This window comes from Neoarius graeffei, chromosome 2, assembly GCF_027579695.1.
Source record: "Neoarius graeffei isolate fNeoGra1 chromosome 2, fNeoGra1.pri, whole genome shotgun sequence".
Classification (NCBI taxonomy): Eukaryota; Metazoa; Chordata; class Actinopteri; order Siluriformes; family Ariidae; genus Neoarius; species Neoarius graeffei.
In genome coordinates this window covers 63,339,774-63,365,504 of record NC_083570.1, presented here as the reverse complement: position 1 = coordinate 63,365,504, position 25,731 = coordinate 63,339,774, and the positions used below count along the sequence as shown (strand labels likewise).

Genomic DNA, 25,731 nt, shown 5'->3' with positions numbered 1-25,731 from the left:
CAGCAAGAAGGTCCTGGGTTCGAGCCCCGTGGCTGGCGAGGGCCTTTCTGTGTGGAGTTTGCATGTTCTCCCCATGTCTGCGTGGGTTTCTTCCGGGTGCTCCGGTTTCCCCCACAGTACAAAGACATGCAGGTTAGGCTAATTGGTGGCTTTAAATTGACCGTAGGTGTGAATGTGAGTGTGAATGGTTGTTTGTCTCTGTTGCCCCTTTTCCACCAAAGCAGTTCCAGGGCTGGTTCGGGGCCAGTGCTTAGTTTGGAACCGGGTTTTCTGTTTCCACTGACAAAGAACTGGCTCTGGGGCCAGAAAAACCGGTTCCAGGCTAGCACCAACTCTCTGCTGGGCCAGAGGAAAGAACCGCTTACGTCAGTGGGGGGGCGGAGTTGTTAAGACCAACAACAATAACAAGACCGCGAAAGATCGCCATTTTTAAGCGACGAGAAGCAGCAGCTGTACAAACGCGAAGTCATCCATTATTATTGTTGTTGCTGCTGCTTCTTCCGTGTTGTTTTTGCTTTGATATTCGCGCCAAGGTTTATGTAAATGTAGCGCCATAACTGACGTATACAGCGATGTAACTGACGTATACAGCAATGTAATGACGTGGCTCCGCTTAGCACCTCAAGCTATGGAAAAGCAAACTGGTTCTCAGCTGGCTCGCAAGTTGAATGAGTTGTGAACCAGCACCAGCCCTGGCTCCGAACCAGCCCTGGAACTGATTTGGTGGAAAAGGGGTGTGTCAGCCCTGAGTTAACCTGGCAACTTGTCCAAGGTGTACCCCGCCTCTCGCCCACAGTCAGCTGGGATAGGCTCCAGCTTGCCTGCGACCCTGTAGAACAGGATAAGCAGCTACAGATAATGGATGGATAGATAGATGGATGGATGGATGGACATTTTAGGAAGCAGTTCACACTTCTGGTGTCCCCAGTTCAATCCTGAGCTCAGGTTACTGTCTGTGTGTTTTGTAAGTTCCCATGTATGTCCACTCTGGGTTCCCTGGTTTACTCCACTTCCCAAAAACATGTTGATAAGTCATGCAACGGTGGTGTCCCATCAAGGGAGTATTCACAACTCACAGCCAGTTGAATGAATACATTAATGAATATTTTAGGAACAGACATCCAGTAATGTAAAGTAGAGCTCAGATGTTCCCTTTATCTGCCAGGATCCTGTCCTCTGCAAAAATTACTTTTTAAAGGTGTATTTTGATTCTGGAAATTTTTTTAAAGGTGTATTTCTAAGTGTTTCTAAGTATTTCTAAGATTAGGGATAAAATTAGCTCATGTTTTAAGTCGTTCAAATTCTGTAAAGCTGCTTTGCGACAATGTTTATTATTAAAAGCGCTGTACAAATAAACTTGATTTGATTTGACCGGAATCTATGCTATAGGCCCTGAACATTTAGAAATCCATGCATTTCAAATCAGGGTTGGCTATAGCATGGACTTGATTGTTACTGTTTCTAAGATAGTACAGGTTTTGTGGCACAGCATGGAGAGTAATCAAATTGTAAAATATCAATATTAGCAAAAATGATTTCCCGCAGCTCTATGATTGCAGTCCCAGAATCTAAGCAGGGGATCTATACGCATGTTTATACTTGGACAAAGAGGGCTCTGTGTGTGTGTGTGTGTGTGTGTGTGTGTGTGTGTGTGTGTGTGTGTGTGTGTGTGTGTAAGGGTGGAAAAGAAAAGGTTACAGTCCTGCAGGAGCCGACCACACACTGGAAACCTCTGCTTGTGTCTTGCAGTCCTTAAGGGGTGATGTACTTTCAGAGCATGCTGTCACATCAAGACAGGACACACACACACACACACACACACATGAACACACATGCACGTACGGATATACACAGCTGCTGAGCCACAAACAAAGATAATCCAAAATTTATCACCAGCCTAAGCTACTTGAACCTCTCTCACGCAATCCATCATGGGATACTCTGGAAAGAAACTGTGTATGTACGTAAGTAAAACAAGTGGCATCCCAGGGGCTCATTTCCCCCTGTTCCGCGAGTTCAACCTGAGGCCAGATATAAACAGAGAAAGTCTTGTCTGGAATTAGTTACAGAGACAGGTTTGAGTGTGGAGCAGTTGCTGCCATCCTACTTCAGCTTAAAGTACCACACACCCTTGAAGAATAAGCATGAAATCTCCAAGGTGGTACTGAGACAAGTTCAGAGCCGGTCTCCCAGGTCCAGTGGTGCTAGCCCACCATTCCTCTGTCAAATCCTCTGTGGTCTGGAAGCAATCAGCCGTCTTCACATACCACCATAAACCATGAAATCCACAACTAGAGCATAAAGACATGGTTTATATCTTAACATTCATGTCTGTGTCTGACAACTTTAGAAACCTATGTGCCCACCATTTAGGCTTTTTAGCACACTCTCCAGGGAATCTCATTTAGTATGGCTGCATATCCGTATAGTGGTATGTTGGGAAGCTGGGGGACTTTAGGACAATGTCTGCCTGAAGCCAATAATGCACCATGACATGTGAAGATGGAAATAATTCTCTGCTCATCATCTTCTGATTAAAGGCAAACATATCTAAAGCTTATAAATTTCTTGAGTCATATATTGTACAGACAACTTGAAGATAAGGTCATTATATTTAGTATTATGAGTAAGAGCAGCTGAACATTCAAAGAGAAAGATTAAAAAAAGAAGGACTGTGAGTCAAAGAACATTAATATTACTATCGGCTTCGAACTGGTTTGAGGAATGAAAACAAAAGAACAGAAACAAATGGTATTTTGCGAGGAATAATAATGCAGTGAAACGTAATCCTCTCCAGTGGTTCTGAAACAAAAACAGATTTGAAATTTCTGTTTTTAGTTAATAGCATGAGTTTTTGTTCCATATTTATGTCTTACCTCCAGACTCACTTTGGCCAAGCTTGATGACTTCAAACTTGATGAATTATGACTTAGTATCTCATAATTATGACTTACATTCTCATAAAAATAACTGAATATCTCATAATAACCAGCTGATTTTCTCATAATTATAACTCATATATGACTCAGTCATATAACGTACGTAATGTAAATCAAATGTTTGCATCACATCTTGCATAAAGTATCATTTTACTTACAGCACAGGTGATAGCATTACATAGCATCAGTTATTAGATAAAGAAACCAGTTGTAGTCGAGTCACTAAACCTCGAGTCCGAGTCTAGTCTCGAGTCCTCGGTGTTCAAGTCCAAGTCATTAAAAAAAATTTCGAGTCGAGTTCGAGTCCAACACTCCAACTGCACCATTTGACGGTGGCTGTTTCAGCGCCACTAACATTAGTTTGTTCATTGAACATGACACATGAACAGGTGAATGCTTCTTTTTGTCAGGGAGTGCAAAGTATTCTGTCAGAGATGATTGGGAGACAGATGTAAGTGCAGAAGGTGTGTTTATTAATACAAATGAAGACAGGTAAACAATCCAGAACGGCAGGCAAAATCGTAAAACAGTGAAACAGGCAATTGAGGTATTTCACCTGACGTCACAGGGTCACGTGACGCCCCGGTGCCCGCCATTTTGAACGTCAAGCTACATACTAACGCTGCAGACAGAGAGGGAGAACCAGCTTGAAAAAAAACGTGTTACAGACACCTAGAATAGATTAATTTGTCAGTAAGCACTCTATAAATAACCATGGTGTTTGCTTGTTGTGCTGTGGGCTGCCACAACAGACAGGGACAGCGTGCAGGACGCTCCTTTTACCGGTTTCTAGTGATGGGAATTTCGGCTCTTTTTCGGGAGCCGGCTCTTTTGGCTCTTACTATAAGGAGCCGGCTCTTTCGGCTCCCAAATGGCTCCTGAGATTTTATTTTTGATTTAATTGCTGCAATTAACTAGTTAATTAATTACATTATTATTTATATTTTATCAACAGGATGTTTTCCATTTTATTTTTTAGTTTTTGTAGCCATTGTAAAGCTTTGTAAAGTATAGCAGTGTAACAATGTTCTAGCTATAGAAATAAAACTTACTTACCAATTAATAAATTATTTTCTCACAAACATAATGCAAAACTGTGTTATATTACCAATATAAAACACACAGCTGATTTTCCCCTCCTCAGGTGCCTCACAGACTCCTCTCCCCTGCGCTCCACAGCTTTAAGCATTACACCAATTTTCGTATTTTCGCAGCTGTGAATGACATCAACCCCCCCAACCAAAAAAAGTAGGCGTACACCATGCTACTTTTTTTCCTTTGAATGGTAATAGACAACACAAAGACGCAATTGGACAGCAACTTTTTTTGTGAAAGTCTCTCTCTCTCTGAGGCACCTAAGGACAAAAAACTAATTCGGCTCCCCAACTCGGCTCCCACCGAAGAGCCGGCTCCCGTCGTTCACTTCAAAGAGCCGGCTCTTTGAACCGGATCGTTCGCGACCGACACATCACTACCGGTTTCCTACTGATCCAGACAAGAGGGCCAAATGGATTGCAGCTGTGAAGAGACAGGATTGGGAGCCAACAGAGTACTCCAGACTTTGCAGTGATCATTTCATTTCAGGTTAGTTTATCAGTTAACGCAATTTTGATAAAATATATAGCAAAAAGTAAATGGGTCAGTGTTTGTTAACCCATCTGAGCAGTGAAACAAGGCAGTGTTAATTTGTCTAGGGTTGCATGTAGCAGACATCAGACATAAAACGCAATAACAGAGGCTAGAAAGAAACGGGACACAGAAATAAATAAACAGGGCTCCATACCAAGGCTGGGTACAGTGTTTGTGATAAAAGACAGATCCAATTTAACACGAATCACAGCTTACTTTCTTGTTAAAATGTGCAAAGGTCTCCACCATCTCATACCACCTTGCACTGAAGGACTTAAGCGTGCCGTCCAAAATGGCTGCGTCACGTGACTTGGTCACGTGGGTGAAATACCTCAATAGGTCGAGCGAGGCACAAACAGGCTGCCGTAGACTCGGCAGAATCAAAGACGAGAAACAGGAAATCAGGAAACCCAAACAAGGAAATAAGGCTCGGTAATGTGTCAGCAACACAACTCAATACTTTGCAAAGTAAGCGTGTTTTCACAGTTTTTATATCGGCGCGCTGTTGCACTTTAATCCTGTGCAGGTGCGAGTGGTTTATGGTGCACGCGAGAGTGTCCGCTTGGCATGCGCGCTGTCTGGAGTGTGCCTGAGAGTCTATCTGATGCACGCACCAAGGCGTGCGGGTGTGACACTTTTACACGAAATTAGTACAAAAATGAATGTAAATATAAATATCTTATGCCAAATTATTATGGTATGTTACAAAAAATAAAGACAAAATCCGAGTCCTCATCTCCAAACTATGAGTCCTAATGCAGTTAATGCACAAGTCCGAGTCATCAGTGCTCAAGTCCAAGTCAAGTCATGAGTCCTTAAAATTAGGGCACGAGTCGGACTCAAGTACTATAAGCCTGGAAGGAACAAGTTAAGTTAAACAAGATATGAAACATTTTTTATAACCCCAATTCTAAAAATATTGGGACACTGTAATATGTAAATAAAAATAGATTTCAATCGTGGCAGCAGGGGCATGGTCGAGCATCAGCTGTGAATGGTGAGGAGGCAGGTTGAACCAGCAGGTACCATGTGATGAGGTGCACCTGTGTCAAATTACTGGCTGTCTATTAACCTGTGTCTCTGTGCGTCTTTCAGACAGTCAGGAATGAGAGACAGAACTGTGACGCCCTGTCGCGTGTGTTTGTTTTATGAACGGTCACTGAAAAGTGTGCTAAAATAAAAGAACTCACCTGTTCTGAAGCCTGCTTCCTGTTCCTCTGTTTCCCAAAGTCTGAGAACTGTTACAGCAATGATTTGCAAAGCATGGAAATCTTGTATTTCATTGGAAATAGTATTATGAGACAAAGACAGCATATCATATGTTGAAACTGAGAAATTATATTGGTTTTTGAAAAATATATGCTCATGTTCCTCAACATAAAATTGCAAAGAATTTGGTGATCACATCATCGACAGTACATAATATCATTAAAAGGTTCAAAGAATCCAGAGAAATGTCTGTATGCAAAGGACAAGGCTGAAAACCAACATTGGATGCCTGTGATCTTCAGGCCCTCAGGTGACACTAAAATAATAAAAACACTAAAAAGTAGTACGTAGAAATCGCTACATGCATTTAAATATGATTGTGCACTTCTTGATTCATGGATGGATGTGTTGAGTAAGTTGTTCTGAGCTATGAAATTAAGTTTGGTGGCTTTCTGATGAAGAGTGAAACTCCATGTATATCTGTGGGGCCAAAAAACACTCCATTCCTTTCAGTGGGGAAAAAATAACAGGAAAACGTACAATGAGGGTATCTTTCCAAAAGCTATAGACAAGCACACAATTGAAGTTGGTTTTGGTGTCAATTTCTCAAAAACTTCTGGAGAACGTGCGGCAAAAACTGTGGTCTGACCAATAACAATAATGTGATTGCTTGTGCAATCACACTAAAAAATAAACAGTTCAGCTCGCAAATCCAGACTACAGATGGGAGTCTGACGAGCTATCTAATTTTGTAATCAAACACAAAAAAGCAATAACTGACATTTAAAACAAACACCAAGTGAAATATAGCTAATAAATATAATCAGTTTAAATAATACACAATAATTGTATATGTATGTATGTATGTATGTATGTATGTATGTATGTACAGTGGTGCTTGAAAGTTTGTGAACCCTTTAGAAATTTCTATATTTCTGCATAAATATGACCTAAAACATCATCAGATTTTCACACAAGTCCTAAAAGTAGATAAAGAGTGCCCAGTTAAACAAATGAGAAAAAAATATTATACTTGGTCATTTATTTATTGAGGAAAATGATCCAATATTACATATCTGTGAGTGGCAAAAGTATGTGAACCTTTGCTTTCAGTATCTGGTGTGACCCCCTTGTGCAGCAATAACTGCAACTAAACGTTTCCGGTAACTGTTGATCAGTTCTGCACACCGACTTGGAGGAATTTTAGCCCATTCCTCCGTACAGAACAGCTTCAACTCTGGGATGTTGGTGGGTTTCCTCACATGAACTGCTCGCTTCAGGACCTTCCACAACATTTCGATTGGATAAGGTCAGGACTTTGACTTGCCCATTCCAAAACATTACCTTTATTCTTCTTTAACCATTCTTTGTTAAAATGACTTGTGTGCTTAGGGTCGTTGTCTTGCTATATGACCCACCTTCTCTTGAGATTCAGTTCATGGACAGATGTCCTGACATTTTCCTTTAGAATTCGCTGGTATAATTCAGAATTCATTGTTCCATCAATGATGGCAAGCCGTCCTGGCCCAGGTGCAGCAAAACAGGCTCAAACCATGATACTACCACCACCATGTTTCACAGATAGTATAAGGTTCTTATGCTGGAATGCAGTGTTTTCCTTTCTCCAAACATAACGTTTCTCATGTAAACCAAAAAGGTCTATTTTGGTCTCATCTGTCCACAAAACATTTTTCCAATAGCCTTCTGGCTTGTCCACGCGATTTTGAGCAAACTGCAGATGAGCAGCAATCTTCTTTTTGGAGAGCAGTGGCTTTCTCCTTGCAACCCTGCCATGCACACCATTGTTGTTCAGTGTTCTCCTGATGGTGGACTCATGAACATTAACATTAGCCAATGTGAGAGAGGCCTTCAGTTGCTTAGAAGTTACCCTGAGGTCCTTTGTGACCTCGCCGACTATTACACGCCTTGCTCTTGGAGTGATCTTTGTTGGTCGACCATTCCTGGGGAGGGTAACAATGGTCTTGAATTTCCTCCATTTGTACACAATCTGTCTGACTGTGGATTGGTGGAGTCCAGACTCTTTTGAGATGGTTTTGTAACCTTTTCCAGTCTGATGAGCATCAACAACACTTTTTCTGAGGTCCTCACAAATCTCCTTTGCTCATGTCATGATACACTTCCACAAACATGTGTTTTGAAGATCAGACTTTGATAGATCCTTGTTCTTTAAATAAAACAGGGTGCCCACTCACACCTGATTGTCATCCTACTGATTGAAAACACCTGACTCTAATCTAACCTTCAAATGAACTGCTAATCCTCGAGGTTCACATACTTTTGCCACTCATAGATATGTAATATTAGATCATTTTCCTCAATAAATAAATGATCAAGTATAATATTTTTTGTCTCATCTGTTTAACTGGGTTCTCTTTATCTACTTTTAGGACTTGTGTGAAAATCTGATGATGTTTTAGGTCATATTTATGCAGAAATATAGAAAATTCTAAAGGGTTCACAAACTTTCAAGCACCAATATATTTATATATATGTGTGTGTGTGTGTGTGTGTGTGTGTGTGATTTTATATATATATATATCATTTGTCTTGTACCCAAGCCAAATCTGCTTTAACTACAAAGTAAATTGTGACAAAAGAACACATAAATACACGCTGAACAAGATAAGCAAAGCAAGGAAGAAAGCACCACACACAGTTAGCTCACCTTTGCTTTGCTTTGATCCTTGCCACGTGCTTTAGTCGGAAGAAGAAGTTATGCTCATGGAACTTCAAACAGTTCATCTTGATAAGATCTGGTTTGACATAACCTTATGGCTCTCACAGACGCTGTAAATGATTTTAAACAGAATATTTGAATCACCTTTGTGTTTGGCTTGACAGTGTTGAGACATAATAACCAACTGTGTGTGTGAAGCAGGTGCTGAAGACAAAACAACACCAGTTTAGAGCTATTTGTGCTCACTTGACATAAAAGTAGAGACGATCCTGGACATAGCTTTCATAATTTCATCTTTTCCCAATATGGATATTATTTTCACACAATCAGCTACATCATGTTAAATTTTGAATTTTAAATATTTTGTATCATATCAATAACCATTTTTCCTCGGTTCATTAAAAATTAAGTAAATTTTATTTTGTTTTCAGTTATTGAGAATAAATTATTATTATTATTACCCCTCCTAGAACTGCCACCTTATTGTGGTGGAGGGGTTTGTGTGCTTGAATGATCCTAGGAGCTATGTTGTCGGGGGCATTACGCCCCTGTTAGGGTCTCCCAAGGCAGACAGGTCCTAGGTGACAGGCCAGACCAAGAGCAGTTCACCAAAACCCTTATGGATAAAAAAAAAAATCAAAGACTGTGACGTCGCCTGGTATGGCGCAGCCGGGGCCCCACCCTGGAGCCAGGCCCGGGGTTGGGGCTTGTATGCGAGCGCTTGGTGGCCGGGCCTTTGCCCACGAGGCCCGGCCGGGCTCAGCCCGAAGCGGTGACGTGGGCCCGACCTCCTGTGGGTTCACCACCCACAGAGGTAGCCATAGGGGGCTGGTGCAGTGTGGATTAGGCGGAAGTCGAAGGCAGGGGCCTCGACGACCTGATCCCCGAACACAGCGGCTAGCTGTTGGGACATAGAATGTCACTTCACTGGGGGGGAAAGAGCCTGAGCTTGTGTGGGAGGTTGAGAGGTACCGGCTAGAGATAGTCAGGCTCACCTCCACGCACAGCTTGGGCTCCGGAACCCAGCTCCTCGAGAGGGGCTGGACTCTCCACTTCTCTGGAGTCGCCCATGGTGAGTGGCAGCGGGCTGGTGTGGGCTTGCTTATAGCTCCCCAGCTCAGCCGCCATGTGTTGGAGTTTACCCCAGTGAACGAGAGGGTCGCCTCTCTGCGCCTTCGGGTCGGGGAGAGGGCTCTTGCTGTTGTTTGTGCCTACGGGCCGAATAGCAGTATAGAGTATCCGGCCTTCTTGGAGTCCCTGGGAGAGGTACTGAGAGGTGCTCAGACTGGGATCTCACGTGGGCGACGACAGTGACACCTGGAGGGGCATGATTGGGAGGAACGGCCTCCCCGATCTGAACCCGAGTGGTGTTTTGTTATTGGACTTCTGTGCTAGTCACAGTTTGTCTATAACGAACACCATGTTCGAGCATAGGGGTGTCCATAAGTGCACGTGGCACCAGGACACCTTAGGTTGGAGGTTGATGATCGACTTTGTTGTCGTTTCATCTGGTCTCCAGCCCTACGTCTTGGACGCTCGGGTGAAGAGAGGGGCTGAGCTGTCAACTGATCACCACCTGGTGGTGAGTTGGATCCACTGGCGGAGGAGGAAGCCGGACAGACCTGGCAGGCCCAAACGTATGGTGAGGGTCTGCTGGGAACGTCTGGCCGAGCACTCTGTCGGGGAAGTCTTTAACTCCCACCTATGGGAGAGCTTCTCCCAGCTTCCGAGGGAGGCGGGGGACATTGAGTCTGAGTGGACCATGTTCTCTACCTCCATTGTAGATGCAGCTGTTCGGAGCTGTGGCCACAAGGTCTCCGGTGCCTGTCGTGGCGGGAATCCCTGAACCCGGTGGTGGACACCGGAAGTAAGGGACGCCATTAAGCTGAAGAAGGAGTCCTATTGGGCCATGTTGGCCTCCGGGACTCCAGAGGCAGCTGACAGGTATCGGCAGGTCAGGCGTGCCGCAGCTCGGACAGTTGCGGAGGCAAAAACTCGGAACTGGGAGGAGTTCGGGGAGGCCATGGAGGAGGACTATCGGTCGGCCTCAAAGAAATTCTGGCAAACCGTCCAGTGCCTCAGGAGGGGGAAGCAGTACTCTGCCAACACTGTTTACAGTGCGGGTGGGGAGCTGTTGACTTCGACTGGGGACATTGTCAGGTAGTGGAAGGAATACTTTGAGGATCTCCTCAATCCCACCATCATGTCTTCCATTGAGGAAGCGGAGGTTGATGACTCAGAGGTGGACTCGTCCATTACCCAAGCCGAAGTCACTGAGGTGGTTTTCAAGCTCCTCGGTGGCAAGGCACTGGGGGTGGATGAGATCCGCCCCGAGTATCTCAAGTCTCTGGATGTTGTGGGGCTGTCTTGGCTGACACGCCTCTGCAGCATCGCATGGCGGTCGGGGACAGTGCCTCTGGAGTGGCAGACTGGGGTGGTGGTCCCTCTTTTTAAGAAAGGGGACCGGAGAGTGTGCTCCAATTATAGGGGAATCACACTTCTCAGCCTCCCAGGGAAAGTTTACTCCAGGGTACTGGAGAGGAGAATTTGGCCAATAGTCAAACCTTGGATCCAGGAGGAACAATGCGGTTTTTGTCCTGGTCGTGGAACACTGGACCAGCTCTATACCCTTCATAGGGTGCTCGAGGGTTCATGGGAGTTTGCCCAACCAGTCCACATGTGCTTTGTGGATCTGGAGAAGGCATTTGACTGTGTCCCTCAGGGTATTCTGTGGGGGGTGCTTCGGGAGTATGGGGTTCGGGGCTCTTTGCTAAGGGCTGTCCGGTCCCTGTACGAACGGAGCAGGAGTCTGGTTTGCATTGCCGGCAGTAAGTCAGACCTGTTCCCAGTGCATGTTGGACTCCGGCAGGGCTGCCCTTTGTCACCGGTTCTGTTCATAATTTTTATGGACAGAATTTCTAGGCACAGCCAGGGGCCGGAAGGAATCCTGTTTGGGAACCACAGGATTTCATCTCTGCTTTTTGCGGATTATGTTGTCCTGTTGGCTTCTTCAAACCAGGACCTTCAGCATGCACTGGGGCGGTTTGCAGTCAAGTGTGAAACGGCTGGGATGAGAATCAGCACCTCCAAGTCCGAGGCCATGGTTCTCGACCGGAAAAGGGTGGCTTGCCCCCTTCAGGTTGGTGGAGAAGTCCTGCCTCAAGTGGAGGAGTTTAAGTATCTCGGGATCTTGTTCACGAGTGAGGGAAGGATAGAGCGTGAGATCGACAGGCGGATCGGTGCAGCCTCCGCAGTGATGCGGTCGCTTTACTGGTCCGTCGTGGTGAAGAAGGAGCTGAGCCAAAAGGCAAAGCTCTCGATTTACCAGTCGATCTACGTTCCGACTCTCACCTATGGTCATGAGCGTTGGGTAATGACCGAAAGAACAAGATCGCAGATACAAGCGGCCAAAATGAGTTTCCTTCGCAGGGTGGCTGGCCGCTCCCTTAGAGACAGGGTGAGAAGCACAGTCACTCAGGAGGAGCTCAGAGTAGAGCCGCTGCTCCTCCACATTGAGAGGAATCAGCTGAGGTGACTCAGGCATCTCTTTCGGATGCCTCCTGGACGCCTCCCTGGGGAGGTGTTCCAGGCATGTCCCCCTGGGAGGAGGCCCTGGGGAAGACCCAGGACATGCTGGAGGGACTATGTCTCTCGGCTGGCCTGGGAACGCCTCGGTGTTCTTCCTGAGGAGCTGGCTGAGGTGTCTGGGGAAAGGGAAGTTTGGGCTTCCATGCTCAGACTGCTGCCTCCGCGACCCGGCCCCGGATAAAGCGGATGAAGACGAGACGAGATGAGATTATTATTATAGCTAAAGTCCCACTGCATGCTCAGGAATGAGGCACAAATATATACAACGCCATCGTGTATAAATCCACAAGATAGGTGTAGGATTAACTGGCCATTATAATGATCTACAGCCACAATAAAGCCTCACACTTTATACATTTATAGCAGAGCTCCCCACACATGGAGCAAAGCTGCATACTTAAGAGAATATGGTAATGCGTCAACCTGATTTTTGATGGCTTTCATGACCGTACAGTGTCTGTACATATAACCGATGTACATGCACCACCACAGGGAACCCAACCATAAGTGCAAGGCAACGTATCTCATAAACATGACCAGCGGACAATGAAATTTGTATCTTTATTTTCATAAGATCGATGGGCTTTTATCCAGCGCTTATTTTTAATTTGCTTTTTTTTAATAATGTGGGATTATTTATGAACATATATTACGCAGGGCGGCACGGTGGTGTAGTGGTTAGCGCTGTCACCTCACAGCAAGAAGGTCCGGGTTCGAACCCCGTGGCTGGCGAGGGCCTTTCTGTGTGGAGTTTGCATGTTCTCCCCGTGTCCGCGTGGGTTTCCTCCGGGTGCTCCGGTTTCCCCCACAGTCCAAAGACATGCAGGTTAGGTTAACTGGTGACTCTAAATTGACCGTAGGTGTGAATGTGAGTGTGAATGGTTGTCTGTGTCTATGTGTCAGCCCTGTGATGACCTGGCGACTTGTCCAGGGTCTACCCCGCCTTTCGCCCGTAGTCAGCTGGGACAGGCTCCAGCTTGCCTGCGACCCTGTAGAACAGGATAAAGCGGCTAGAGATAATGAGATGAGATATTACGCAAAATATTCACGACAGTTTTATATAAGACTAGTTAAAGTAGTTTTATTCGTCCACTAACTTGTTGGACAGTTGACAGTTTGTCATGTAAGGGTGATAGACGGATGTAATAGACAGATGTAATTGCAGGAAGAGTTTTACTGAAAACACACTAGCAAACAGATCCAAAACGGAAACAAAGGCAGAGTCGAAAAACAGGCCATGGTCAAGTGAGTCACAGACAGGATATCAGAGGTAATACAATACTCACAGTCCAAAAACACAAATGGGGTCAAAATCAGAAAAGTGATTTAAAAAAAAAAATACAAGGCTTGGTAAAGTGCAGATGCAGGCTACAGAGTGTATACTTTGCGACATCTGTGTGTTACTGAGAGTCCTTATAGTATGTATGTGCTGTGATTAGGCTCTAATCAGTAACAAGTGCATAGTAATTAGTTCTCATGGCACTGCACGCGCCGAGCTCCAAAGCACGTGGACATGAAAGCTGTAACCAGACAACTGTTTGACATATCAAGTTTGATAGTCGATCATAACTATACAGTAATGATGTAAAGTGAAAGCGCTGGTTCACTGCTGTCCACCAGGCACCCAGCAGAGTCACACCATAATAAATGTTGTGGTGTCGTTTCTGGCGCATGGCATGCGGTGTCAAAGAAAGGAATAAATATGGGTTTGTAACTGTGATGCGTATCTCATTATTGTATCACTGTCACAAGACAGTGCAGCAATTTATTGACGTGAAATACACTACACAACACAATTTGATGGTTCATATAATATTATTACTCTATTCAGGTTGATTTTGTGCCCTTGCATATATTTTGCTCATACATTCATCAGGAGCTCCGCTTTTAGGCACTGCCTAAATATCTATATATTATTAATACAGTATTGTGATAGTTGATTTCCGATTTTCTCGGAGAAGAAGGAGCAGCCAGAAATGTGTAGGAGAAAATGCAATGCCGCCAAGAGGACCAATCACAATTGTTGCAGTCTGTATTGCCATGACATGTAGTTACATTTCTGGAGAGATGCACATCAGGCTACAGCATAGAGTACGCAGCTACGCTGTACTCTACGGCATAGATTCGACGCAGAAGTATAAATTGGCCTTAAGACAAAAGCATTATATCATAATGAAAGAATGCAATTTGTGTGTGTGTTTGTGTGTGTGTGTACAGTGCACAGTCACTTGTGGGGTTGGAGTACAGAAACGTGATGTGTACTGTAGGTTGAAAGGCAAAGGTCATGTCGAGGAAGACATGTGTGATGCTCGTCTCCGTCCCAGCAGTTTGCAGCAGTGTTTATTCCCTGAGTGCCATGGCTATAGCTGGTCAGCCAGTGAGTGGCAGGAGGTGAGTTTTCCCTTTCCACATCTCTTTCACTGTCTCTTCTGTAAAATTGTTGCGGGATTTCCTTTTTAATTTATTCACATTATTGAACTAATTCAGCTGTCATCAACAAATCGGTCAGTCATTGGGTTGTTAATTGTTACTTGTTACACATGTAGGCATGACAGAGACTTGCCTACATGTGTAACAAGTAACAATTCAGAGGGTCTCTTGAAGGAGACCCCCTTTCTTTGGTTAAATGATTCCCTCGCTACATGATTTGCCAGCTGTTTTCAGTGTTATGGATGTGGCTTCTGTATAAAGTACTTTGGACACCTCAGGTGGCTCAATAGTTCTCTTAAACTTCAGAGTTATCTGAAAAAGGATGCACAGTACCATGTGCTCTTAAACTTAAGCAAACTCGCATAACCCAGGCCTTTCCCACAGAGTGTAAGCATCTAGGAGAGCAATTTAGTTTTACTGCTGTCAGTAAGCTCATGATCATTCATTAGGCAGTCTAGAATGGCCAGAGCACTCATTTAATTAATAAAATGCAAACCATGTCTGAACGAGAGAAGTTTTTACGGGAGCCTCAAAGGCATTGTTGGAGATTTTCTCAGACACTCCTGCTGACAGTGACAGAGGGAGTATGTGGGAAAGATGGAGGAAAAGAGATTCTGAAGCAAAGGAAGCAAGATACTGAAAATATTCAAAACTTACCTTAATTTCACCCACATGCTGAAAACTCATCATACTAACTTTCACATTCTCTAGTTACTTCTCATCATTCTTTTATCTGTCCTGAGCTGAGACCTCGGTATGAACCTAAAGCAAAAACCTGCCAAGTACATACTCTAACTCAGGGGTTCTCAACCTTTTCTACTTTAAGTCCCACCTTTTCACACTTGTAACGATTTGGGGCCCATTAAAAAAGATCCCCAATTATTTTGGCTCCTCTATTCTATTAGAATCTATTGTAAAGTGTATTAATGGAATGCAACATCACTTGCTATTACAGATGGGAGTCCAGGAATTAAATAAATGCAAAAAAACAAACTGTTTATAATTGTAGGTATTGTATTTAAAACTGTACGGTTGTGCCAGAAGCCAATATAAAACCATGCATGCAGGACATTCTCAGTCAAAAGGGATTAATGATCCAAAAGTGGAGTCTGGTACATTAACACAAGAACTTATTGCCATGTTTGTGTTCAGCAAACAAGCAAGTTATTAAAACCAAGAAGTACACTCAAAAGAAGTGGATCTAGAAACCACTCAATGGGATAGATTCTTACATGCTAACAAAGAAGGATTTTTCCAATGAGTTGGAAAATTATCCATCTGTTGAGTTCCCTGACATCTCAGACTACCTGGTGCTGCAGACATTGTTCTACACAGACGCACAGATGAAAACCTGGAAGAGCATGGAGGAGTGCAACTTTTTATACGTGGCTGGGCTAAAGATCTGGGGATCAGGACACTACAAGATAGATGTCGGTAGATGGATCTAAGTGCAGGAAGAGTGTTTATTAGCAGGTGTTATATTTACAAAAACAAAACACAAACAAATGCAAAACAGAAAGCAGAATCATAAAGCAGAATATTCAAACAGTGTTATAAACAAACGTGACAGTGATAATGATAATACTTTGCAAAGTCTCTGTGAAAACAGCGTCCGTATCTGTGCATGCTGATTGCACTCAAATCAGTATCAGGTGTTTCCCATAATAACTGGTTCCCAAGTGCGCGCACAATGCGCTCCGTGAGTGTGCGTGGCCGCTCGAGCTGTGCCGAACTGAAGTGCGTAAAGGCATGACAGTCAATTGTTTGCCTGTTGTGACTACAACTTTTAGCTCACATGTATATCACCATGCATCGCCGCCCTAATGCTTCATTTTCATCAATAATCCATCGCAAAGCATTGCGAGCTGTAGTGTGAACATAGCTTAATGAGGCGAATGTGACGTCAGATGCAACCCAGCAATTGTACCCTACTACGAGTAAAAATTAGCTTCAACTTGAAAAAAAAAATTCACGGCCCACTAGATGGTGCTTCGTGGCCCACTAATGAGAATAATAATAAGAAACACTGCTCTAACTAGCTTACATACAGTATTCTTAATTATTATACATACTGGACTCTTTTTCGATGGAATAAAAGCATGTATTCTATTCCATTCTAGCAGGTTTCATTCCTTTGGTTTGATAGCGTGCACTATCGTTAGCATATCATTTATCCTACATATATTACGTCACTGTACCCAATGGAGAATGAGCATTGAATATGGTTTACGATATTGCATAGTTGTCAAGACAACGTCACGTCAGAGACGTAAAACTTCTGTGCTAGCGAGCAACTGTGACAATTTGTAAACAAACATGGCTGCCAGGTTTGCTTCATTAAATACGGAAAATTTTGAAAGAGAAAGACACGTTGAACACTTGAAAGAAATGTGTATAATAATAATAATAATAATAATGGCTTTTTTCATTGTATATCAGATGTATCCCATTCAGCTAGCATGATATTGAACTCATCTTCGACTCATTCACTATCATGCTAGCTGAATGGAATATATCTGATATACCACTCAATACCAGCCAATATTATTTAAATGTCCAACAAGAAACCTGCATTTGTTTATGAATGATATACATTCTAAATTATTTCCAAGTTATGACATATTTCTGAATAATAAGTATTTCTATATAACAGCCTGTGATGTGATAATCACTATGTTGCCCACTTATTTGAGACTACACTCTTAGAATTTCTGATAATATTTTGGATGGTTTATAAGTACAATCTTTTGTAGGGTTCTCCAGAGAACCTTATAAGTGCAGAAACCTTTAGAATGCTAGATAGACATTTTTTAAGGGTGCAGGATGTAGTTTCAGTGCAGCACAACACTGCTCCTTGTGGTCATTCCTGCCATGACTTTGTCTTTTTTTTTTTAAATATTGTAATGAATTTTGGGCTCCCTTGTGTTGATCTGAGACCTGCTTCTGCAGCACACATCCTGTAGTTGAGACTGTTAGACTATGCTCTGCAAAAAAAAAAAGATTTTGAAGTTCTGTCCCTCTCTCATTTGCGTCCAGTGTAACGCTACATGTGGAAAAGGTATGAGACATAGGACAGTTCTGTGTGTAGATGAAGTGAAGAATCCTGTCTCCGAGAAACTGTGTGACCTCTTTAGCAGACCTGAACTTTATCAGCCTTGCATCAGCGCCCCCTGTCAGTATGTCTGGGTAACTGCAACATGGACACAGGTGACTAATAATAATATTACTATATTACTGTATCTATAGGACCAGTCAAAAGTTTTGACACACCTTCTAATTCAATGTTTTTTCTTCATTTTTATTAATTAAAATACACTTCATGTCTTAAAGTAATGACGGATGTCGTTACTCTTTACTTAGCTGAGCGGTTCTTGACATAATATGGATTACGAAAGTTGTGGAATAGGGCTGTTTACTGTATTTTTATTATTTACTATTTACTGTTTGATCTCAAACACATTAAGAAGGCAAGAAATTGCACTAATTAACTTTTGACGAGGCACCTGTTAATTGAAAAGCATTCCAGGTGGCTCCCTCATGAAGCTGGTTAAGATAATGCCAATAGTGTGCAAAGTGTCATCAAGGTAAACGCTGGCTACTTTGAAGAATCTAAAATATCAAACTTATTTTGTTTTTTTAACACTTTTTTTTGTTGACCACATACTTCCTTATATGTTTCATCTGTTATTTCATAGTTTTGATGTCTTCAGTATTGTTCTACAATATAGAAAATAGTCAAAATACAGAAAAAGCTATGAATGAGTAGGGGTGTCCAAACTTTTGACTGGTACTGTATTTTACTGTTTTTGATGCAGTCATAAGTCATTCATAGTCTTGAGAGTGATCATCTTTTTTTAATGGATTTTTCAGTTTTCTGTGCTGTAATGTCTTGCTTTGCAACATACACGAAAAATCTAAATCGACAAATTCAGGACTTCGGTATTATATTGCATCTTCGATGTGCAGTACAGATAAGAATGCACTTATGGGAACATATTGGTGTGTTTCAGTGTTCTGTGACTTGTGGAGCAGGTTACCAGCAGAGGGTGGTGTCATGCACTGCAGTACCTTCGGCTCCCAACCTGCAGGTGTTCGGTGCTCAGTCTTATACCCAGGTTTTACCTTCTAATTGCCCACAGCCTCCTCCACCAAACATCCAGCCATGCCAGCTCCCAGTATGCCTACTGCCTGTGTATTGGAAAGTTGGTCCATGGAGCAAGGTGAGTGAGTGTATCTATGTCTTACTCTCCATGCTGTCTGTATGTTAGAGGTCTTTGTTGTGTTAAAGTATGCCTACACTGCCATGCCTTTTATATGGAGATCAGTCAATATTGTTTTTTTTTCCTGTTATGTTTTTTCTTAGTGTTCTCAGACATGTGGTGCTGGAGTGATGCAGAGGACAGTCAAGTGTCTCACCGATAAACATCTCCCCTCTAATAACTGCTCGTTATCCAGCCGACCTCATTCCCAGGCAGCCTGCAGACAGAGCCATTGTTAGTATTATTTTACATACGTATGTAGAGGGGCGGCACAGTGGTGTAGTGGTTAGCGCTATTGCCTCACAGCAAGAAGGTCCGGGTTTGAGCCCCGTGGCCGGCGAGGGCCTTTCTGTGCGGAGTTTGCATGTTCTCCCCGTGTCCGCGTGGGTTTCCTCCGGGTGCTCCGGTTTCCCCCACAGTCCAAAGACATGCAGGTTAGGTTAACTGGTGACTCTAAATTGAGCGTAGGTGTGAATGTGAGTGTAAATGGTTGTCTGTGTCTATGTGTCAGCCCTGTAATGACCTGGCGACTTGTCCAGGGTGTACCCTGCCTTTCGCCCATAATCAGCTGGGATAGCCTAGAGATGAGATAGGATAGGATAGGCTGGATAAAGCGGCTAGAGATAATGAGATGAGATGAGACATATGTAGAGCTCAGGCGGCACAGTGGTGTAGTGGTTAGCACTGTCGCCTCACAGCAAGAAAGTCCTGGGTTCGAGCCCAGTGGCCGGCGAGGGCCTTTCTGTGTGGAGTTTGCATGTTCTCCCCGTGTCTGCCTGGGTTTCCTCCAGGTGCTCTGGTTTCCCCCACAGTCTAAAGACATTAGTCCAAGTGCAGATTAGGCTAATTGGTGGCTCTAAATTGACCGAAGGTGTGAATGTGAGTGTGTCAATGTGTTAGCCCTGCGATGACCCTGCCTCTCACCCATAGTCAGCTGGGATAGGCTCCAGCTTGCCTGCGACCCTGTAGAACAGGATAAGCGGCTACAGATAATGGATGGATATAGAGCTCATTTGAAATCAGTTGTTAATTTACTACTAAATATCTCACTATTTGGCATAATATAATAATGTTAGTAAAAATTAAAATGAACATTAATTTTTCAGAAATACTTTTCCTATATATTTGTGTGTGTGTGTGTCCATCCATCTGTCCTATGAAACTTTAGTCAGTTTCTTGGACTCCCACCACCTAAACAATGTCTCAGCTCCACATTTCCACACATGGCTCCACTCTGTGTTGCCTCTAGCTGTTGCTCATACACAAATGCTTTATAATAATATTAAATTGTCTTCACTGAGCAAGACTTGATACTTTTTTGTGGATTTTTTTTTCTTCAAAGTTTGGATTGGAGTGGTGATTTTGATATTCAGCCTAGCTTGAAGTTATTTATCCCTGAAGTAATAAATATCCAGGCCTCATCAAGGACGACTTCTAAAACCAGACGATATGCCTTTTGATCATTATGACTCAGACATCATGAATATTATCTTCTATTTGACCCTAACAGAGAGAACGCTGGCTGCCAAGCCTTTTTAGGATCATTCTCTGGTTTTCAGATGCTTTGGCACACAGCTAGAGATTTCTGCTGTAAAGTTTCCTTCCAAGTCAGGCTTGGGTGTTCAGCATTCACATATTACTGCCAATCAGCGATTCCAAGAACGCATTTCTCAATCCACATGGAAATGACATTACACTAAATATAATAGAGAAAAATGCTGATTTTTGTACAATGAGAACACAGACACTCACACAGTGGAGTAGGTTTCATCTCTCTTTTCATCGTCACTGTTTCATTGCTGTCTTTGTTGAGTTTAAGATTTTCATGTTTTAGGTGAACTGGCCTCCAACTGCAAGGAGCTACAGATGAGAGAAGGCATTAGAAAAGATGGCGAACATCACCTCCGAGTTAAATCGAGAGTTCTCCAGATTTACTGTGCAGAAATGCATACCAGCTTTCCAAAGGAGTATGTGACCCTACGCAGTGGCCACACTGATAATTACTCAGAGGTGTATGGATACAGGTAGCATTTCCTTCATGATCATATTTGAGTTACTTAAGAAATTCAATTATGAATTTGATTTTGGGTTTTTATGACAAATTTTCTCCATTTTCCTTATGACAAATAAGCAGATAAGTAACTAACTGATTGAATGAATGACGCTGACTGTATTGGATGAATAAGTGATTGAATGAATGAATCAATGAATAACTGAATTAATTAATTACGTGAATAGCTTATTGAATTAATCACTTGGATGAATGAATGAATGACACTGACTGGCTGGATGAATGAATGACTTACTGAATGAATGATTCAGTGAATGAATGACACTGAATGAATGAACAAACTAATTAAATGAATGAATGAATTAATGATACTGACCTAACTGGACGAATGAATGATTCAGTGAATGAGCTAATTAATGAATGAATGAATGGACGATTCAGTGAATGAATTAATTGATTAATTAATTAATTAATTGAATGCATTAATGAATGAATGAACGAACACTGAAAGACTTCACTAACTAACCAATTGATTAATTAATTAATTTTTACTGTACATCACTCTTTAGTTTTCTTTTTTCTTCTAGGCTGAATAACCCCTTCGAGTGTCCGTATAATGGCAGCAGACGTCAGGACTGTGCTTGCAGAAATGACTATCCTGCAGTGGGCTACACTCTGTTCCATAGAGTGAGACTAGACCTCAGCACCATGCGAATAATCAGTAAGTACGCTCTAAATGGGTATCTCATGATACGCTTTTAGAAGGACAACACGCAGCATTACAGCCTGTAATGAAATTCAGAGCAAAAAACTGTTAATCATCTTTATATCAGGCCTCTAGCTTTCTGTAAGCTTTTATTATGAGACACAGTCTAATTGTATCGGGATTTATCTGTAACAGCAGGTGTTCATTATTTATCGGTTGCGTTTAACCAGATTGTTTTGCATTCCCATGTCTTGTTTAATGCAGCTGCAGATGTGCAGTTTTCTAAAACCCTTCTTGGCCACCCTGTTCCCTTTGGCAGTGCTGGGGACTGTTACAGTGCTGCTAGATGCCCTCAGGTAGGGATCTGAAATGCCACAGTTAACCATATCAGCCTCTAGAGCTTATCTGGAAACAGTCACTGTGGCCCAAATTTGTGCAACAGCTGTAGTGAAACTGTACCATTTTGTAACAGTCTTATCATTTGTCAGGGTCAGTTCAGCATTAATCTCACTGGGACAGGACTGAAAGTGGCTGAATTGACTAAGTGGGTGCCTCAAGGCAACTATGTTGCGATCAAAGTCCATCGATCAGAGGTACGAAGAGGATGCTTTTTATTTAGTGATCATCCTTAATGGGTACAATTTGGTCCCATAGCAAGTCTAAGGTGCACTTTTAGCATGCTCAGAAAAGATTTACAGACATTATTCTGTGGTATTTTATGTAATTTGTTGATTATCTTCCTGTCAGGATGGAACAAGAATCTACGGGCGTTGTGGAGGATTCTGTGGAAAGTGTCTGCCTCATCCTCATACTGGCCTCCTTGTCCAAGTCCAGTGAAAGACACTCAAATCAAGTCTGCAAGTGCGCAGATGAGCATTTCCATCTGGGTCTTAGCATTGCTGGAATGTTTCTTTTGTGAAAAATAATCCCATACACGAGCCTGCATGAATGCATGTGAAGAACTGTTGGTCTGTACATGTAAACGTATTTTACATGCATATGACCACTGGGGTTTGCCTTGCAGAACAGATGTACTGAGGCCTCTTTAATAGGAAATGTCCTGCACCATCTGTGTTGATCTTTGGCGTCTCTGGTTAATGATCAGGACTGTAGTGAGCCACAGCTCAATTATCTTTCTGTGATCACCAGGAGAAATGTCACGTCCTGTTTCAAGCGCTCATAAGCACAGTGTGTGTATGTGTTGTGTCAGAGCCACAGACAAAATGAGTTTGATAATTATTAATAATATATACCATGTGCGATATCATATATCAATATTGTTATATTTTGCTTGCCCATTTTCTATCTGAGAGTATGATAAATTAGTAGGCAGTATTTTCCAGCATTGTTTATGGTCCTAATATAACTCATGCCCTATCTGGAAGTAAAGATAATCAAATATGCCATACAAGAGTTTCTTTAAACATTGAAAAACTGACTGATGAAGCTATGATTAAAAGGCGATTCAAAAAGCTGTGATTATAGGTTAGACAATTATTGGAGCAGGAACATTTATTATCAGTACATGCATACTGGAAACAGACTCTTTCCTGCATGGTAAGGGTTTGTTATAATATCATAACCTCTCTTGTCTTGTTGTAGGACAAACTCATCTCATACCACACAAGTATTTATTCCTAACCAGGGAAAACAGCAGGAATGTAGTCAGTCAGTACGCAAATACACTGATTAGTGCATAAGTTCAAAACAAGGGAAAGCTGCCTAAAGCTTTCATAAAAGGAATAGTGTTCCTGTCGTTTTATTGTAACTGAACAATGTTTTCTTTCACATTCATCACTGAAGTATGTGATCGAAAAGGTTGACTTTTTACACTGTGCCTGTATTTGATAAACTTCGCAATCATGTGGACAACGTATCCTCCAAAAGGGATTAGTAGATGATTGTGAAAATATTTGACTCCAAGACATAGCCAGGAGTTAAAAAAAAATGAAACTACTGAACGACTGTCCCCTCTATTAATGTGTGACCACACTGACTGAGAGGTGGTACAAAGATTTTTTTTATAAAACTGTAATATTTTTGTTTCATTAAACATATTTAAACCTAAACAGTCGAATAACCTGACAACAGCAAATAGCTGGATCTGAAAACGAACATTTTCAGCAAAAAGTGTTTGTGAATTCAGCCTCTCATTGACCAACATGAGTGTTCACGTTATCCAAATGATCATTCATAGTTAGGATCCAAAGTAAGTTATAATCACACCACACCTTAAGGCCTTGTTTTACAGCCCACCATAAAACACCGTAAAGAACTGTGAACCGAATCTGCTGTAGTAGAAGCAGCTGTTAATCAAATTTATCGCTATTATATACAGTATATAGCAAGAAAGTAAATAACCTCTGGGGAAAAATTGATTATAAATATTTTTTTTATTGAAGAAGACACCATGGCTGTGGTTATAATGTGCAGATAGTTTTTTTTTTCCCTTTTTTTTCCTTTTCTTTTCTTTTATTATTTTTCCCTGCCACCCCAGTGTTGTTGCGATTTGATAATGTGATGGCCATTGTAAAACTGAAAAAAAAAATAGGTATACAATCAAATGTTACATTGGTTATATCATTTTATTCATCCAGCAAAGTCAGTAATTTCGCTAGTTAAGTTTATTTCAGATGCAGATCGGCTGTGATAACCAGTGATAGAATAATAATCTGACCCTACCTCCTGCAAAGTTGGTTGTTCAAAATATGTATTTTTTTCTATATGTATTCTGTATTTTTCCTGCTATTTATGTAATGACAATATTTATATTGTAATGATGTATGTAGATATGTACATTGTGTTGTTGCTATGACTACTACCAATGGCAAACCCTTAGGTTTCACTATATGTTACAGAAATTGCATTACATTTTTTTTTAAGTGTTAGTAATGGATTAACTTTCTAAAGGAGTATTAAACTGCTGGTGCTTTTTACTACTGAAATTACCTCTACAATTCGGTTCGAAATAAGAGATCTAGAGGTTCTTGTTATTATCATCTTTGTAACAGAGACTTGCGCTACATGTAATTTCATGCTCAGGTGCAGTGTTGGCGTGTTAACTGAGTGTGTTGCACCACATGTAACAGCTGCCACTTTGCCCTTGATGATAGTTTGTCAGTGGCAGTAACCAGGAGGGATTTGGAAACAAACTGATCTGGCACTATACTTAGACCAAAGTCTTGTCTTGTAGGTGCATGCACTCCAATCAAGGGACCTTCATGTGTAATTTCAGTTTATTTTGGTTTAAAAGAACAGTAGAACCAGTCTTATATAAATCTGTGAGCAGCTAACAAAACATTGCTTATTGTTGTTTTGATAGGCAACTGAACTCTGATGAGGTCTGTATCAGAAATAAAACAATCGCTAGATGCACAATGTGCCAAGAAATATGTAGAAACTGAACATGTCACTTTCATATTCATATAATAACAGTTTAAAATTGTAACTTAAAAAAAAACATGTATACTTGAAATGCAAATAATGCATATTGATTTTGTCTCGGTATCATGGTGAAATGAAACAATGGGCCCCTTGGCCATGTATTATCCAAAGATGTTTTACAGAGGCCTATTTTACCTGTGTATGTTTGGTGTGGAGAGTTTTTATAATGAAATCATGAATTTTGGTGCTATGTTTAGTAGTAAGAAAAGGTATATGATCAATCCTGTAAGACATGCCACTGTACTAACTCTAATTTAAAAGAGCAATAAAATGAATGAAGTTTAAAGTGTACCAGTACTGGTCATGCTTACAACATTAATCGTGCTTTATGTATTACTTGTAGACAAAAAACACGCACATTCAGTCAAAAAAACACCATAAAAGCACTTTTGTGGACAATTTTATTCCAGGAATTACCTGTGGGGGCGGAACCAATGGGGAGCAGCCATTGCCAGCTGGAAGTGACGTACAGTTGTTGATTCCGGGTTATCGGGTGTGAGTAAACAAGCAGTGTTCTGTGGGTTGAGGTTTGAGGTGAAAGGAGGTGTTAAAGAAGCAAAATGTGGCTAGTAACTTTTTATGAAATGAGTGTTAATGGTTATCTATTTGAGCCAGAGAGGGAGGAGGCTTGTGAGAACAGTGAGTCATTACATTCTAGTAGATCCAAAATGGCGACCACTCCATGGTGTCGATGCGGGCAGTGATCTGTCATGAGAACTTACATGGAGTCCTACTGTTGTCAAGAACATGAACTCATTGCAGACCGCTTTGACAGCTGCATTACGTTCACCCCGAATCTGCACGAGTATGTCCTTCAT

General features: G+C 42.0%; 1 protein-coding gene across 6 annotated transcripts in view; it reads left to right on the top strand.

Annotated features, from left to right (window-relative positions):
* Window positions 1–25,172, top strand: part of LOC132881773 (A disintegrin and metalloproteinase with thrombospondin motifs 20-like) — a 235,722-nt gene extending 210,550 nt beyond the window's left edge. For 2 of the 6 annotated variants that reach the window (XM_060914636.1, XM_060914639.1), the window contains 9 exons: window positions 14,281–14,454; window positions 17,530–17,700; window positions 18,504–18,713; window positions 18,857–18,986; window positions 20,587–20,776; window positions 21,351–21,484; window positions 21,734–21,825; window positions 21,958–22,062; window positions 22,217–25,172. In XM_060914636.1, coding sequence (XP_060770619.1) covers window positions 14,281–14,454; window positions 17,530–17,700; window positions 18,504–18,713; window positions 18,857–18,986; window positions 20,587–20,776; window positions 21,351–21,484; window positions 21,734–21,825; window positions 21,958–22,062; window positions 22,217–22,306 — 1,296 coding nt within the window. In that variant the 3' untranslated portion in view covers window positions 22,307–25,172. Of the gene's footprint in view, window positions 1–14,280; window positions 14,455–17,529; window positions 17,701–18,503; window positions 18,714–18,856; window positions 18,987–20,586; window positions 20,777–21,350; window positions 21,485–21,733; window positions 21,826–21,957; window positions 22,063–22,216 lie in introns of those variants that run through there. The other 4 variants (XM_060914637.1, XM_060914638.1, XM_060914642.1 and 1 more) reach the window with 4 other exon arrangements.
* Window positions 25,173–25,731: the final 559 nt, after the last annotated feature.